We start from the raw sequence: 16,641 nt of genomic DNA, 5'->3' as shown, positions 1-16,641 counted from the left end.
AGGCGTGGTGGCGGTCACCTGTAATCCCAGCTACTTGGGAGGCTGAGGCAGGAGAATCGCTTGAACCCAGGAGGCGGAGGTTGCAGTGAGCAGAGATCGCGCCACTGCACTCCAGCCTGAGCAATAAAATGAGGCTCCATCTCACAAAGAGAGAGAAAGAGAGAGAGAGAAGACTTTGCCAAACCTTGAATTCTGTTACTTTCCACGTCCCGTTGTGGTGTGGGCAGCAAAATGTTCCGAAGTTGCTGTTTTATGACTGTTTCCAATTTAAACCTAAACCAGAAAAATTAAATTTCACCTCTGATCTGGGTACCCTTCACCTCTCCATATTACAAGACATCCTGAAATCACCATTTGTTATTGCTGGTTAGTTATTTTAGTAAGGCCTCATAGCAGAGACTCCCCTGGTACGTATGAACAATTATTCCTTCTGCCATTAATGATATATCAGGCTATTGCAGACAATACCCTCAAAAATATGTATTTATAAATCCCTCTTTCCAAAATCTGCGCTCTCAAAAGTACTTCTGATCAAAATGGACTTTCCATTCTTTTTTTTTTTTTTTTTTTTTTTTTTTTTTTTTTAGAGATACGGTCTCACTCTGTCGCCCAAGCTGGAGAGCAGTGGCAGGATCATAGCTCACTGCAGCCTCCAACTCCTGGGCTCATGCAGTCCTCCTGTTTCAGCCTCTGGAGTAGATGGGGCTACAGGTGTGCACCCCATGCCTGGCTAATTTTTTAATTTTTTTGTAGAGATGGGGTCTTGCTCTGTTGCCCAGGCTGGTCTCAAACTCCTAGCCTCAAATGATCCTCCCTCCTTGGCCTCTCGAAGAGTTGAGATGACAGTCATGAGTCACTGAGCCTGGCCTGGCTTCCCATTAATTCTGTCTGCAGTGTGAGAATATGTCAGGGGTTCAATCTTAAGTATTCTGGCTTACATGACAACTCATTCTCATTTATCTGTTAACATTTAATTTTATTTGTTAAAAAGATAGGCAATCCAAAATTTACTGGGAAAGAAACTGCTTGTGCTCCATTTCCTATGCCTGACCTCAAATAGGGTCATTCATCTTTCTAGATAAATTTCTTTTTTACACTTTTTTAACTGAAAAAAAAAAAAAAGTAACATGTTAAGTCATATTTGGATGAGGTGGAGTAGGCTAAACCACCCAGAAGCCTAATACTGTTGCATGTCTACTCCCATATTTTTGTTTTTGCCTCTTAATCCCTGTCCACGTGCATGACAATTAGGATACATAAATATATTTTTTTATTTTTTTTTATTTTTTTTTTTTTGAGACAGAGTCTCACTCTGTCACCCAGGCTGGAATACAGTGGCACAATCTTGGCTCACTGCAACCGCCACCTCCTGGGTTCAAGCAATTCTCGTGCCTCAGCCTCCCGAGTAGCTGGGACTACAGGTGTGTGCCACCATGCCTGGCTAATTTGTGTGTGTGTGTGTGTGTGTGTATTTTTAGTAGAGACGGGGTTTTGCCATGTTGCCTAGGTTGGTCTCTAACTCCTGAGCTCAGGTAATCCACCTGCCTCGGCCTCCCAAAGGACTAGGATTATAGGCATGAGCCACTGCGCCGGGCCAGGATACGTATCAATGATAGTCTGCTGCGGTCACTGAAGCTAGTATCATAAATGTGTTTACATGTTTCTGCACAGTCTTCATGTCAGAGTGTACCTTAGCAGCAAAGTTGGATAGATTGGGGCAGACACTTCACTTTCAAAATAACACTTTTTCATATTTCCTTTAGAATCACAGGGCACTTGGCAGGCCTCTGCGTGGGCTAGAATTGTATTGTAGCAAGGCAATTGGTTATTGGAATGGTCGCCAGTTGACAACTATGAGAAACCTTGTTCTCTAAAGGATTTCCTTTGAGGGTGATGCCAGGGCTCCAGTAGTGTCTGAACAGCTGGAAAGGAAAAAATCAAAACAAAACAAAACAAGGGAAAGCAGTATTATTTCAGAATTGTTAGTATTGAAAAGAAAATTTCAGTGTACCTGGCAAGTCAGACAAAGCTACAGATGTCAATTCTTTGTGCACACCCAGAATGGTGAAGCTTTTCTGAACTGATGATAAGAACAAGATACTCTAACCTTACTTGAGTATGGAACAACAGGCAGGTGCTGGCTTTTGAAAAATAAACCACAGCAGTGCTGTCAAAAGAAAGTTGTACCTTCAAAAACATGATGATTCAAAGGTGAGTCTGTTGAGACACTTCTCTGTGCTGACTCTTTGCAGAGACATTTTGCTTTCTACAGAGAGGCATTAAAATATGGAGTATGTTTGTAAATTTCCCAGGAATGACTGTTGGGAAGAGGAAAGAAATTGGAATACCTAGGGTGGATACTAACATCATGATACATAGTTACTTCCTTAAATTGCTGAGCAGATAAGGTGAGATTGTTTTACGTAATGAGGATTATTTTTTTCAGATGAAAATGAGAACCTCAGGGAAGACCTTTAAGTGTGAGTGTGAACTTTGTGAGCTTGGAAATATTTCGAGAAAATGATACATTTCATCTTCTTTATTACTGAGATTAAAACTTTATTTGAGCCAATAATGTCTTTCAGATACCAGTTTGTTTTCATAAAATTTATTAGACTGTGATTAAGTAACTCAAGAGCATGTTTACACCCTTAACCTTTTATGATAAAATGAAGCTCAAAACTGTTTTATAATGCAGAAAACAAACAGCATTTCTTCCTTAAAACTCTCCCCTATTCTCAGTCGAGACTTTTCTCAAATCTATGACTAAAGTTTTAAAAGAATTTCATGGAACTTTCTGGATGTGATACCATTTTCCTTCTTAAAACTTTTACTCTATTAACCTTAGGTTCTTTCTAATGAGAACTGAATCAGTGTAGCTCGAAAACTTTATCTAAAGTACCTGTGCAATTGCTATTATCTGCCCTATTGAAACTTGAAATTAACATTTCTGATGTACTTTTTTGAAGAAGGAATCATTTATACATGTTGGTATAGCAGCACCTATTTCAGTCTAATTTAAAATTGTAATGGCTTTCATTGAACTTAGGGAATGATTGAAAGGAAGCTGATGGGTTTTTAAAAATTAAGTCAATCAGTGAAGATGCTTACTCTGTGCAAGGCTGATGGATTCTAACAGGACTTGAGCCCATTTTCCTGCTAAGGCAATTAACACCTGCAGTTAAGGGTTCAACAGGTGAATAAGGACTTTGCATAGACCCATCAAATGTCCACAGTGGCCTGCTTTGACTTATATGTGCAGAATGGCAAGGCTTTGGGTTCAAGTTTTTCCTCTGTTTTTAATCTGTTCGTTGGAGGGCTTATGAATATGTGAAACTTTTCTTGATTTTTCTCAGAGCTGGGGGCTGCTGAGTAATTGTTGTAACTCAGAATCAAGAGACGTTGAGATTAGCCCCCGTGTAAGCAGGACATGCTGTGTTGAGTTAGATCCCTAAACAAGGGTAACCTGACTTGATGGGAATATGGGATGACTTCTTTAGAGGAGGGAATAAGATAATTTTCTCATAGGATTTCATGACAGCTTTGGATATGTTGACAATTAGTGAATAATCCCTGTTGAACCAGAAGAAAAGAGACTGTCTTTTTTTGTTGTTTATTTAATCTTGCCCTGCCTGCAAATACATTGGGGGTTAGGGCTTCACCATATGAGTTTTAGGGGAACACAATCCAGTCCATAACTCCCGGTCACCAGGAGCTGAGGGTCAAGGAGAGGGTCATGAAGGACGCAGGCCGGCTGGCCACTGGGTGGGACTGAGCGGTGAGTGCAGTAGGCACCCTCGGCCCACGACTGTGCCGCCACCTGCTTCCATTTGCAGAGACGCTCATTTTCGTCGGGATAGCAGCTCCAGACCTAACAGGCCTTGAGAAATGTCAGGGTTATTTTTAGCCTGGAGAATTGGTACGTCCCGTGGCGCATGAGAGAAACGAGACTGTTCTGTAGTCCCAGCTACTCAGGAGGCTGAGGTGGGAGTATCACTTGAGTCTGGGAAGTGAAAGTTACAGTGAGTTGAGATTGCATCACTGCACCCCAACCTGGACAACAGAGCAAGACTCTGTCTAAAAAAAAAATTAAAATAAGAGCTCCCTTAGGGCCAGGCACTGTGCTAAGTGTGTAAAGGCAAGACTGTGTCTCATCTGAGACTGTCTTTTTTATCTTTCCTGGAGGAAAGGTTTATGAGAAGGACCCTCGTGGCTGGACAAGGAGACAAGGCCAGGATCTGCTCATGCGCATCCTTTCTTTAGATCTGCTTAAAGTGGCCAGTTAGCTGGGGAAAAGAACTTGTATTTAGTGGGGACTCTAGAGTCATATAAAATAGGCGTTGAGTTCTCTAAAGGATTTCCTCTAAAGAAGTACAAGGAAGGAAACTTACGTGTCATCTGGTCCAGACAGTCGTGTTGGAGCTATTTCATACTAGTCTGTGAGAGCCAACTGCTGCATTTTCAGGAATGCAGGGTGCCAATTGTAAAGCATAGCCATTGTTAAAATGAAATTCTATACACAGGCTTAAACACATGGCGCTAACAAACAAAGGTAATAAAAATCTATCCCGGCCGGGCGTGGTGGCTCACGCCTGTAATCCCAGCACTTTGGGAGGCTGAGGCGGGCGGATCACGAGGTCAGGAGATCGAGACCATCCTGGCAAACACTGTGAAACCCTGTCTCTATTAAAATACAAAAAATGAGCCAGGCGTGGTGGCGGGCGCCTGTAGTCCCAGCTACTCGGGAGGCTGAGGCAGGAGAATGGCGTGAACCTGGGAGGCAGAGCTTGCAGTGAGCCGAGATCGCGCCACTGAACTCCAGCCTGGGCGACAGAGCGAGACTCTGTCTCAAAAAAACAAAACAAAACAAAAAACAAAAAAACTATCCCTTCCTAATTGTTTTTACGGCACTTACCTGTTTTCTATGAGCTGAGGTTATATTTGTCTGTTGTATCTGTATGTTGGAATTCCTAGCAGTGTTGTCATGACAGTAGCTTGAAATCAGACATGATGAAGGTATTTAGAGTGCAGCAAGACAATTTATGGTTAGAACGGTCACCAGTTGGCATCCATGAGAAGCGTTGTTCTTCAAAGGATTTCCTTGGAGGGTGATGCCAGGCTCCAGCAAATGCTACAAATCTGGCTTTTGCCTTCCAGAAAGCCAGTTGTTAAACATTCACCAGTACCCCACTGGATTCGGCCCATTTATTTTTGTATATGAGACAGGGGCATGGAGATGAACGGTGACTTGTCCGGAGTCCTGCAGCCCCTTGTAACCAGCAGGGCCAAGACTAGACTTGGGTCTCCCAGGCTTTCTGTTATACCACTCAGAGATTTCAGTCCTGAAAGGCACAAGGGACAGGGGTTGGATTTGCCTGTGGGCTCTTGTCTCCAGTGCTTTTCTATTATTGGTGACAGCACTGTAGGGAATCAGGTCATGCGCAAGAAGGGGGCTGATTAACTAACACAGAAATCAAATTCATTGCCAGGTGGGTGGTCATCTGCTTTCTGGATACCAGCAAGTGGGATAAATGAAGAGGAGGCAGAGATTGGATCCTGAGCTCCGTCCCTAATGCATGCGGGTACAATTATTGAATGGAAGACTAAGTAAAGAATGAACAACACCTACCACCCCTGAGAATATGTTATATATGTATTTGCTAGTTTGTTTTACATCTCCCTTATTAGAATATAAGCTTCATGAGGATGGGAACTTTGTCTCGTGTGCCGCAGTACACCTAGCTCCCAGAAAAGTGCCTGGCTGTGCTCAATAGATATTTTCTTCTTCTTCTTCTTTTTTTTTTTTTTTTTAGATGGAGTTTCACTCTTGTTGCCCAGGCTGGAGTGCAGTGGCATGATCTCAGCTCACTGCAACCTCCACCTCCTGGGTTCAAGCAATTCTCCTGCCTCAGCCTCCCGAGTAGCTGGGACTACAGGTGCCCACCACCACGCCCGGCTTATTTTGTATTTTTAGTAGAGACAGGTTTCTCCGTGTCGGTCAGGCTGGTCTCAAACTCCCGACCTCAGGTGATCCACCCACTGGGATTACAGGCATGAGCCACCGCGCCCGGCCTCAATAGATATTCTGGAATGATTGAACGAACTGATATTTCCAATTCCTGGCATTATACAGTGCCGACTCCCATAGGAAGTTTTGTCCAGAGGAATATGCCTAGCAGAGTGCAGCGTCGGCAACCCTCTAACCCTTTGTCTGGCTGCTAGACTCTCAGTGATTACCATTTCTCTTCCCTCTTAGATGACGGAGGGCCGCCGATGTCAAGTACATCTTCTTGATGACAGGAAGCTGGAACTCCTAGTACAGGTAAATCACTTTTGGTCAATTTTCTGAGTTTCTTTGGCAACTGATGTGGTTTCAGACCTTGATCCAGCAGGGGATGAAGGGGGATATGGTAAACTGCTTTTAAATCTCTGTCTGTTAATATCTGTGAGAGAATGACTAGGACACACCAGGGTGTTTTGTGTGTGTGCTATTTTGGTGTGTCTGTACACCAGCCTAAGGCATCCAAGGCCAGATGTACATCTAGCCTATTGTTACAAATTTCTAGAAAAGGAAATTCCACAATGCCATTAGCTATTCTTTCTGCCTGGAAGGAGTTAACTACAATGTAACCTAAATAGCTCTTGCTGTAACTAAAATTGATTTAGTCTTCCTTGCTCAGAGGGAATAGAAAAAGCTTTGGCTCTTTTTGTTTTTTTGTTTTGTTTTGTTTTGTTTTGAGACAGAGTGTCACTCTTGTTGCCCAGGCTGAAGTGCAGTGGGGCGATCTTGGCTCACGGCAACCTCCGCCTCCCGGGTTCAAGTGATTCTCCTGCGTCAGCCTCCCGAGTAGCTGGGATTACAGGCATATGTCACCATGCCCTGCTAATTTTTTGTATTTTTAGTTGAGACGGGGTTTCTCCATGCTGGTCAGGCTGGTCTTGAACTCCTGACCTCAGGTGATCTGCCCACCTCGACTTCCCAAAGTGCTGGGATTATAGACGTGAGCCACCGTGCCTGGCATAAAGATTTGTTCTTTTCTTTTCTTTTCCAGTTGAGATTAAAGAGGAAAAATCTCTGTCCTCTTTCTAAGTGCTAAGCAACCCCCTTCTTACCCCATCCCATAGGTTGACATTGGCATCACTTGTGAGCATCTGGAGAAACTGAGATGCAGGAAATCAATCAATTAATTCCAACTAAGAACACATCAGTGTCAGCAAAGTTGGAGAAGTAATTGGAATCACACACCCTCATCTTTTTCAACTTGTTCTTAAACAGACCATTGTTTGACCCAAAGCTCTAAAGAATGGTGTCTCCAACTCTGACTTAAAAAGTTTACCATTCCAGATCTGTTGTTCAATGCCAATTTTTATTATATTTGCTTGCTGTTTGTTCTTAGATGTCTATCTCCGGGTCCTAGGGCATTGTGTCTCACTTTCGATCACATTTAGTTGTGAAGGAGCTGCAATTTATCAGTGGGTTGAGAGGATGCCACCTGCTCATGGGGGAAGTGATGATACTTCAAAGGGGAAATTCACATGTAGACACTTTTGTCTCGTGTCACCTTGTACATGCTGCTTGGAATTGAAAGTGTTCAAACTGCGGACTTTGCGTTAATACTTTTAATAGGATTCAAATGATAAAGGCTTTATAAATGCAATATAGGAAACAGAAAATAGGAAAAAGGCTCATAAGCACATAACACTAATAATTCAAGTGCTGTTCTCATTTTGGTGGATTTCTTTCCAGCATTTTTCATATTTATATTTCTTGTATGATTACAGTCATGACTGTTATTACACATGACTGTAATCGTACAAGAAATGTATATGTATAATTCTGCATATCTTATTTTTCCACTTACCATTGTCTTTCACTAACATTTTCTAAGTGACTGTAAATTGTCATTTTCAGGAACAGCTGCATAAATTCTAGAAATTGATATACAATTATTATCTAATCATGTCCCCATTTGAGTATATTTAAGGGATTAAAAAAATAATTTTCCCACTATTACAAATAAATGCTGTGATTAACGTATCCCTATATACAGGGTTCTCCTGCATTTTAGATTATGGCCGTTTTAGGCTCGATTCCATGGCCTAAAGTCATTAAAAGTCAAATTTGTGGTTTGAATTTGGAAGAGTGAGGCAATAAAGGGAAACCATCAAATTGAGTGAGATCTCATTAATTAGCAGAATCGTTAACTGAGAAACATTCGAAGCTTCAAATTGCCAAGAGTCAGTGTAAAGAGTTTATAGGCGAGTGGTCTGTTGTATTTTACATGCTTTTCCTGAATCGAAGCTTGGAGGTTTAGAAAGAAGCCACCTTCTGGGATAGGAAATGAGATCTCAAATGGCAGTTCAAAAACTCTCTCTTGGCCAGCCTGCTTTGAGAAAGAAATAGATTTAATTACTGATGTGCGCAGTTTGGGAACAGTTACCCTCAACCCTATAAAATCAAGAAAATGTTGAATTAGACAAACGAGAGAAGTTCATGTTTTTCCCACCGCTTTATAGAACAGACTTCCCGTGTTATTCTCTCTTCCTGGAACATGCTCCTTCCCACACCCCCACATCCTGGACCTGGCTGGTGTCTCTTAGGTCTTTATTTCACAACTTGGAAGATACCCCCCACCAATGCTTTCCCTGACCCCCTCCGACTAGTCTGTCCTGAGTTCCTTTCTTATGAGATGGCCACGCCTCGCTGTCATTGGTTGTGTACTTGTTACCACTTCCTGGAGCCCCCGACAGTTTGAGGGCTAGGTCTGTGTCTGCATCATGGTGTATCCCCAGTACCTAGCCCAGGGTCAGGCACGTAACGTCACTAAGTAAAGACTTGTTGAATGAAAGAATGGATAAACCCTAAGATGCCTTGGCACTACTTCCCCCAAAGACTTCTTGCCAGAGTACCAGTTGCTTCACAGGGAATGTCGCTTCATGCACACACACACACACACACACACACCTGTCTATCTGTAGATACACATACTATCTGTACATTGAGAGATATACACACTACCTATACATAGATACACACACTATTTGGCTAGGTATTGATAGTATGTGTATCTATGTATAGATAGATAGATAGATAGATAGATAGATAGATAGATAGATAGATAGATAGTGTTCATGTGTGTTAAGCTAAATACATATATATATATATTTATATTTATATATATGGAAAGATTATAATTTAATTGCAGAATGGGCTTTAGCAAAACTTGGAGAACCAACATTAAAACTAGTGAATGAAAGGCAGCTTGAATCTATCACTCTTTTTTTCTCCTCTGCAAAATTCTGTTGCCCGGGATTCTATCTGTTGGGCGGTATCCTCTCTAAAGGGAATCTGGATTCTGTAGCTCTTCTGGACCCAGCTCTAAGTTTTTAATAAAACGTTTGACCTAAACTCTTTCATATTGTACATTCAGAGAGTGGTAGCCTTCAGGTTCATTTATACTTTAGTCATCAAAATATATTAAACACTGAGACCAATATTGTTAAGAATAATTTCAGAATATTTGTAGTAAGCCTTAGACAAAGTAATGCCTTTCCTGATCTTTTGACCTGGAGCTGTAGGGGGAGGGGATGGGTGGAAAAGGCACTTACATTGACCTGACAAGGTTTGTAACATGGCGAGTCAGGTTTAGAGCAAGTGTTTCTCTCCCCCAGATAAGTAAAAGGGTTTGCATGAGGGTGACTGACTGAAAGGTATTAATAAGATGGAGCGGATAGGGGAGGTTAGTTTTTAGCCACTGTTAGGATAGGAGGCTCATCAAAGGCTACACCTCAGATCTTCAGCAGCAGGGGAGCTTCTGTGGCATCAATGTTCGTCAAGAAAGCTGATGGCATCCAAACCGACTCCCCAGTTGCCTCTTGCCAGGAGGATGCAGTAGCAGACAACCACACAGATAATTTCAGGCAGCACTGTAAACTCGGCCACTCCAAGCGTCATATTTCCCTCCTCTGGGTTGCAGAGAAAAAAATGACTGTCATCCTAATGTTTCATGCTTATTCCATATAGCATTTTGAAATTACCAAGTGAAATCTGTGCTTCCAAATCCTCTGTTGCTCTGAGAATATCACACGTTACTCACAGTAGGGGAGGGCAGTCAAGAGTGACGTACTAGGAATTAATATTCGAGAGGCTCATCCCTAAATGCACAGGCAATTTCCTGACACCCACATCTTTACCAGGTAGCTCCTTAAGTCCTGAAATTCCACTTAAAAGCAGCTAGAAGATGACGTGAGCATTTAGGCAGAGAGCATACCTGCAGCCTTGGCTATGGATACATGCAGGTTGCATAGACAGATTGCCCTCCAGTTCAGCCCGCAGAGAGCATCTTCTGCTCTGTCTTCCAAAATTGTTTCCACCAGTTGGAAATGTACTTTTAAAAAAGCCTTCATCAGGCCAGATGCGGTGACGCACACCTGTAATCCCAGCACTTTCAGAGGCCAACGAGAGTGGATCACTTGAGGTCAGGAGTTCGAGATCAGCCTGGCCAACATGGTGAAACCCCGCCTCTACTAAAAATACAAAAAAAATTTAGCTCGGTATGGTGGTGCACACCTGTAATCCCAGCTCCTCGGGAAGATGAGGCAGGAGAATCACTTGAACCTGGGAGGCGGAGGTTGCAGTGAGCCAAGATCACACCACTGCACGCCAGCCTGGACAACAGAGCAAGACTTTGTCTCAAAAAGAAAAAAAGCCTTCATCAAAATGAGAGGAGACATCCTCATCTCAGTCTTGGAGCTGCCTCTTCTGGAGGATGCTATAACCAGATATGGGGGGCAGAGCATGTTTTGTGGTCAGCCGAACTCCCCAAGTCTCGTTGTCATATCCTTGCTACTCGACAATTATTTTCTTCATTTATTTTCTGACCCGAATGTATATTTGGGGGAGCATTTTGACAGCAGAGAAAGGGACGTGTGCTTTAGCCATAGTGAGAATGATTTAAGTAAGAATTTCCGAACAGTGAGAGTTGCTAGATGGGGTACAGGAAGCCGTTAGTAGGAAAAATTCTGGACTCTTTCTCTTGACCTTCATAAAAATAGAGTGGATTTTCACTAGAATGGAATGGCTGAGGTGTGGCCCTTCCTTATTTGGTTCACTTGAGGCTTGTGAGACTGTAGATATCCTGTCTCACAGGGAGCCAGCCCAACGCCAGAAAAACTGACCTGACCTTCTACTGCTAGGCAGGCTTCGTTTCAGTGCTTCTCCCCATCACTTTAGATGAGTGGTTGGCTGAATTTCTTCCCCACCCCCAGTCATTTTTTTTTTTTTTTTTTTTTTTCTGAGACAGAGTCTTGCTCTATCACCCAGTCTGGAGTGCAGTGTTGCAGTCTTGGCTCACTGCAACCTCTGCTTCCTGGGTTCAAATGATTCTCCTGTCTCAGCCTCCCGAGTAGCTGGGACTACAGGCCTGCACCACCACGCCCGGCTAATTTTGTATTTTTAGTAGAGACAGGGTTTCGCCATGTTGACCAGGCTGGTCTCGAATTGCTGACCTCAGGTGACCTACCCACTGCAGCCTCCTGCAAAGTGCTGAGATAACAGGCATGAGCGAACCGCACCTGGCCCCCACTTTTTTTTGAGGCAGGGTCTCACTCCATCAACCAGGCTGTGGTGCAGTGGCGCGATTACAGCTCACTGCAACCTCAAGCTTCTGGGATCAAGTGATCCTCCCAACTCGGCCTCTCCAGTAGCTGGGGCTGACAGATGTGCATTACCACGCCCTGCTAATTTTTTAAATTTTTTAGAGAGACAGGGCCTCCCTATGCAGCCCAGGCTGGTCTCGAACTCCAGAGCCCAAGTGATCCTCCTGCCATAGTCCTTCTCAAAGTGTTAAGATGGCAGGCGTGAGCCACAGCCGCCACGCCCGGCCCTTCTTCCCTTTGATGATAGAGCTTTACACATAGGAGTCCTCTCCATCCCCTCAATTCTGCCACAATGAACCTCGCGCCTTGCTTTCTCTAGGGGATCTGCCCCATGGTGTGCGTCTCCTTTCCAAGTTCCAAGCTGCCCTAGGATTTCCACATCTCTCCCCTCTGACCCAGTCCCTTAGTGGCCATTGGCAAGACATTTACAACTGTCCCCTGTGTGCAAACAGAGGCACAAAGTGTCCCTATGATTCTGAGAAGTGGAGCAAACTGTGACTAGTCCGTGTTTTCTAAGAGAATTAAAGATAGCAGTTAGATTATTGCTGTGTATTGGGCTCAGAATCCTGAAAAAGCAACCAAGACAGAAGCACTTGGAAAGATCTAAGCTGCACCTTGTGGTACAGTAGCCACCAGCCACATGTGACCATTGAGCAAAATGTGGCCAGTGCAAATTGAGATGTGTGCAAGCATAAATCACACGCCAGCTATGGGCAAGTATAAATCACATGCCGGCTTGTGAAGACTTCCTATGAAACTTAAGTAAAATGTTTGTAAATGATTTTTGCCTTGGTGAGTTCATGTTAAAATAATATTTTGGATATATTAAGATAAAATAAATATATAATAAAATAAATTTCACCTTTTAACCTTTTAAATATGGCTAAATTAAAATCTTGGCCAGGTGTGGTGGCTCACGCCTGTAATCCCAGCACTTTGGGAGGCCGAGGAGGGCAGATCATGAGGTCAGGAGATCAAGACCATCCTGGCCAACATGGTGAAATTTTTTGTACCAAAATACAAAAAATTAGCCGGGCGTGGTGGTGTGTGGCTGTAGTCCCAGCTACTCAGGAGGTTGAGGCAGGAGAATCGTTTGAATCCAGGAGGTGGAAGTTGCAGTGAGTCGAGATCATGCCACTGGACTCCAGCCTGGCACCAGAGCAAGACTCCATCTTAAAAAAAAAAAAAATTAATATCTTATATTGGGCTCACTTTTGTGGCTCATGTTCCTTTTTGGCACCAGGGACTGGTTTCATGAAAGACAATTTTTCCACAGACGGGGTGTAGGGGTGGTTTCAGAATGATTCAAATATATTACATTTATTGTGTACTTTATTTCCATGATTACCACATTATGACATATCATGAGATAATTCTACAGCCCACCACAATGTCAAATCAGTGGGAGCCCTGAGCTTGTTTTCCTGCAACTACATGATTCCACCTGTGAGTGACTGGAGACAGTGACAGAGCATCAGGCATTAGAATCTTTTTTTTTTTTTTTTTTTTGTAAATATTTGAGACAAAGTCTTGCTTTGTCACCAGTCTGCAGTGCAGTGGTGCAATCTCAGCTCACTGCAACCTTTGCCTCCTGGGTTCAAGTGATTCTCCTGCCTCAGCCTCCTGAGTGGCTGGGATTACAGGCACGTGCCACCACACGCCTGACTAATTTTTTGTATTTTTAGTAGAGACAGGGTTTCACCATGTTGGCCAGGATGGTCTTGATCTCCTGACCTCATGATCCACCCGCCTTGGCCTCCCAAAGTGCTGGGATTACAGGCGTGAGCCAGCGCACCTGGCCTAGATTCTTATAAGGAGTGTGCAACCTAGACCCCTCACATGCATAGTTCACAGTAGAGTTTGCACTCCTGCGAGAATCTAAAGCTGCTGCTAATCTGACAGGAGGCGGGGCTCAGGCAGTAATGCAAGCAATGGGGAGAGGTTATAAATACAGCTGAAACTTCTCTCACAGTTCATCTCCTGCTGTGTGGCCCATTCCTGACAGGCCATAGACTGGTATCAGTCCATGGCCCAGGGATTGGGGATTCCTGCTATAGAAGATAGAAAACAATTTAAGCTAGAGAAAATATTATGAAGGCAATAGAATTGTTTGGGGTTACACGGATATAATACTGGATGTTTGGCACAATAACGACTATGTTTTACAATTCTTTTTCTTTTCCTTTTCTTTTTGTTTTGTTTTGTTTTGTTTTGAGACAGAGCCTCGCTCTGTCACCCAGGCTGGAGTGCAGTGACGTGATCTCGGCTCACTGCAGCCTCCGGGTTCAAGTGATTCTCCCACCTCAGCCTCCAGAGTTGCTGGGATTACAGGCACCTGCCATCATGCCCGGCTAATTTTTGTGTTTTTGTAGAGATGAGGTTTCAGTGTGTTGGCCAGGCTTCTCTTAAACTTCTGATCTCAGGTGATCCACCCGCCTTGGCCTCCCAAAGTGCTGGGATTACAGGCGTGAGCCACTACACCTGGCCTACAATTCTTTATAGAATTTATATGGAGCATATCTTATTTAATCCTCGCAGTAACTGTGTAAAGTAGGTGCCAAGCAAACAGAAATTCAGAAAGATTAAATAACTTGCTCAAGGCCAGTTAAGTATATGTAGCTTGAGTGTAGATCCTCTGATAGTATAGCCCATTCTCTTTTCACTGCACCGTAACCACTATATGTAATAAAAACCCGAGACATGATCTATTAGTAGTTCACCTGGAACATGGCTGCTCCGCCAGCCCCTGACACCAGAGCCATAAATGATGGCAACTAAAGACTTCGAACCTTATCTCAGGTCTGCAACTGAAGATGGGCTTACCCAGGTCATTTCATTCCTTGGAACTCAGTACCTAACCTATCTGGCAAAGCCTGAAACATGTGACACATTGTCATGAAGGACTTCCGTGTCATGCATAAGCCTCGGGCTAGCGGGTGCGAAAGAAACTTCCACAGCAGTGGATGAAATAATGGTTGCCTTCCTGTCACTTTCCTCTGTCTGACAGCAATGCGGGTAATATCCCGTCTCAAAGGTCAAGTACATTAATATGGGCTGTCAGTAAAATAACATTGAGGGCAAGTAAATAGCCTGGCTATTATGGGCTAGAAAAAAAACATGTATGATTTTTTAAAAATCTAGAACTGTAATAGTGCTACCTAAAATAGATGAATAAACTTGGGTTCTCTCTTTTTTTTTTGAGATGGAGTCTCGTTCTGTCACTGAGGCTGGGGTGCAGTGGTGTGATCTCGGCTTACTTGACTTATTGTAACCTCTGCCTCCTGGATTCAAGCGATTCTTTTGCCTCAGCCTCCTGGGTTCAAGCGATTCTCCTGCCTCAGCCTCCTGAGTAGCTGGGATTACAGGTGCCTGCCACCACACCCAGTTTATTTATTTTATTTTTAGTAGAGGCAGGATTTTACCATGTTGGCCAGGCTGGTCTCGATCTCCTGACTTCAGGTGATCCACCCACCTTGGCCTCCCAAAGTGCTAGGATTACAGGCATGAGCCACCGCGACAGGCCTAAACTTGGATTCTCTATGCACAGGTGCACACCCGTGTTTATATTCACCCTCATAAACCAGCCTTAGCGACTTCTGTGGTTAATGATATTCTTCTGCAAAAATGCAAGAGATGGCCAGGTGCTGTGGCTCATGCCTGTAATCCCAACACTTTGGGAGGCTGAGGCGGGTGGGTCACCTGAGGTCGGGAGTTCGAGACCAGCCTGACCAACTGTGAAAGCCCATGTCTACTAAAAATACAAAATTAGCCAGGCATGGTGGTGCATGCCTGTAATCCCAGCTACTCAGGAGGCTGAGGCAGGAGAATCGCTTGAACCTGGGTGATGGAGGTTGCAGTGAGCCGAGATTGCACCGTTGCACTCTAGGCTGGGCAACAAGAGCGAAACACCATCTCAAAAAAAGAAAAAATGCAAGAGATTGTTTTCTACCAAGTAAAGCAGGAATCCCCCCCAAAGTGCATGTTGCCAAGCAGAGAATACACAGTTGATTCCATATCTTCCCAACGGAGCAGTGTGGGCAGGTGGGCTCATGTGGTCTGCCTGCTGGGCCATCTACTAAGGCGTGCTCCAGGTCTGCCATCTGCTCCTGTCTGGTCTGAATCCACCAGGAGTTACTGTCACAGCCAAGGGCTGGGAAGGCATATGCAGAAGCTGGGAGCAGACGGAGGGACTCGGTGTTATGAACCTTCTGTCCGGGACCTCCCAGGCCACCAGGCCACCTCCTGAAACAAGAGCCAAAGGGGTTCAGGCAGCCCCACTTTGGGCTGACCTCACACCTCACTGTGATCCCATCATCATTTATTAGGCTCCTCTCTGCAAAGCTGGGCACTTCACCAAATGAGCAAAACAGATGTCTTCCCAGGCCCCGGGGGTGGCTGATAATATTTAACATTTGAAAAGCACATGGTGAAGAAAGACGTGTTAAGATGTAGAGCCCAGACAGATAACGCAATGGTAAATCTATCTGTAATCAAAAACGCATTGGGTGATGTAGAGGAATAAGAAATAGTCCATAAAATAGACTCTTGGGAAGCACAAGCAGGTAAGTTGTTTCCCCCTTGGTGAGGAGGGAGGAGACACAACCCATCTTCCTTCTTCAGCCAAGGCCTTTGTGGGAAAGTTGGTGAGCTCTCTTTTTGCCCTGGTTAGAACAAAGGGGAATTCCAGTCTCACTGAGAGGCTATGAGAGAAGGCTGAGCATCAGGATACAGCAGATTGATGCGATCATCTAGGGAACCCCCGACCCCGTACACATACACACACACACACACACGCACACACACACACACGTGCTTGTTGAGGAGAGGAGAAGAGACCATCCCCATCTCCCCAGCTTAATGGGTCCATGCTGCCGGTTGCCTGGCAACACCCCTTCTTTGCACCGCTGCCCCCCTCCCCCTTCTTCCTGGACCACCTCCATGTCTGTGCCCCCTTGTCCCTTTGATGCCAATTTTAACCTGTCG

The 16,641-nt window shown here is 44.2% G+C and overlaps 2 protein-coding genes across 14 annotated transcripts in view; both read left to right on the top strand.

The window, feature by feature from the left end:
• PHYH (phytanoyl-CoA 2-hydroxylase) overlaps window positions 1–16,641 on the top strand; it is a 1,057,918-nt gene that overhangs the window by 463,825 nt on the left and 577,452 nt on the right. The gene's annotated exons all lie outside the window — the stretch shown is intronic.
• FRMD4A (FERM domain containing 4A) overlaps window positions 1–16,641 on the top strand; it is a 695,352-nt gene that overhangs the window by 472,811 nt on the left and 205,900 nt on the right. For all 13 annotated transcript variants that reach the window (XM_050803197.1, XM_050803199.1, XM_050803194.1 and 10 more), the window contains one exon: window positions 6,257–6,322. In XM_050803197.1, the coding sequence (XP_050659154.1) occupies window positions 6,257–6,322 (66 nt within the window). The remainder of the gene's footprint in view (window positions 1–6,256; window positions 6,323–16,641) is intronic.

The sequence above is a fragment of the Macaca thibetana genome, chromosome 9 (genome assembly GCF_024542745.1).
Source record: "Macaca thibetana thibetana isolate TM-01 chromosome 9, ASM2454274v1, whole genome shotgun sequence".
Lineage (NCBI taxonomy): Eukaryota > Metazoa > Chordata > Mammalia > Primates > Cercopithecidae > Macaca > Macaca thibetana.
The sequence above is the reverse complement of the archived record's forward strand: the minus strand, read 5'-3'. Positions and strand labels throughout refer to the sequence as shown.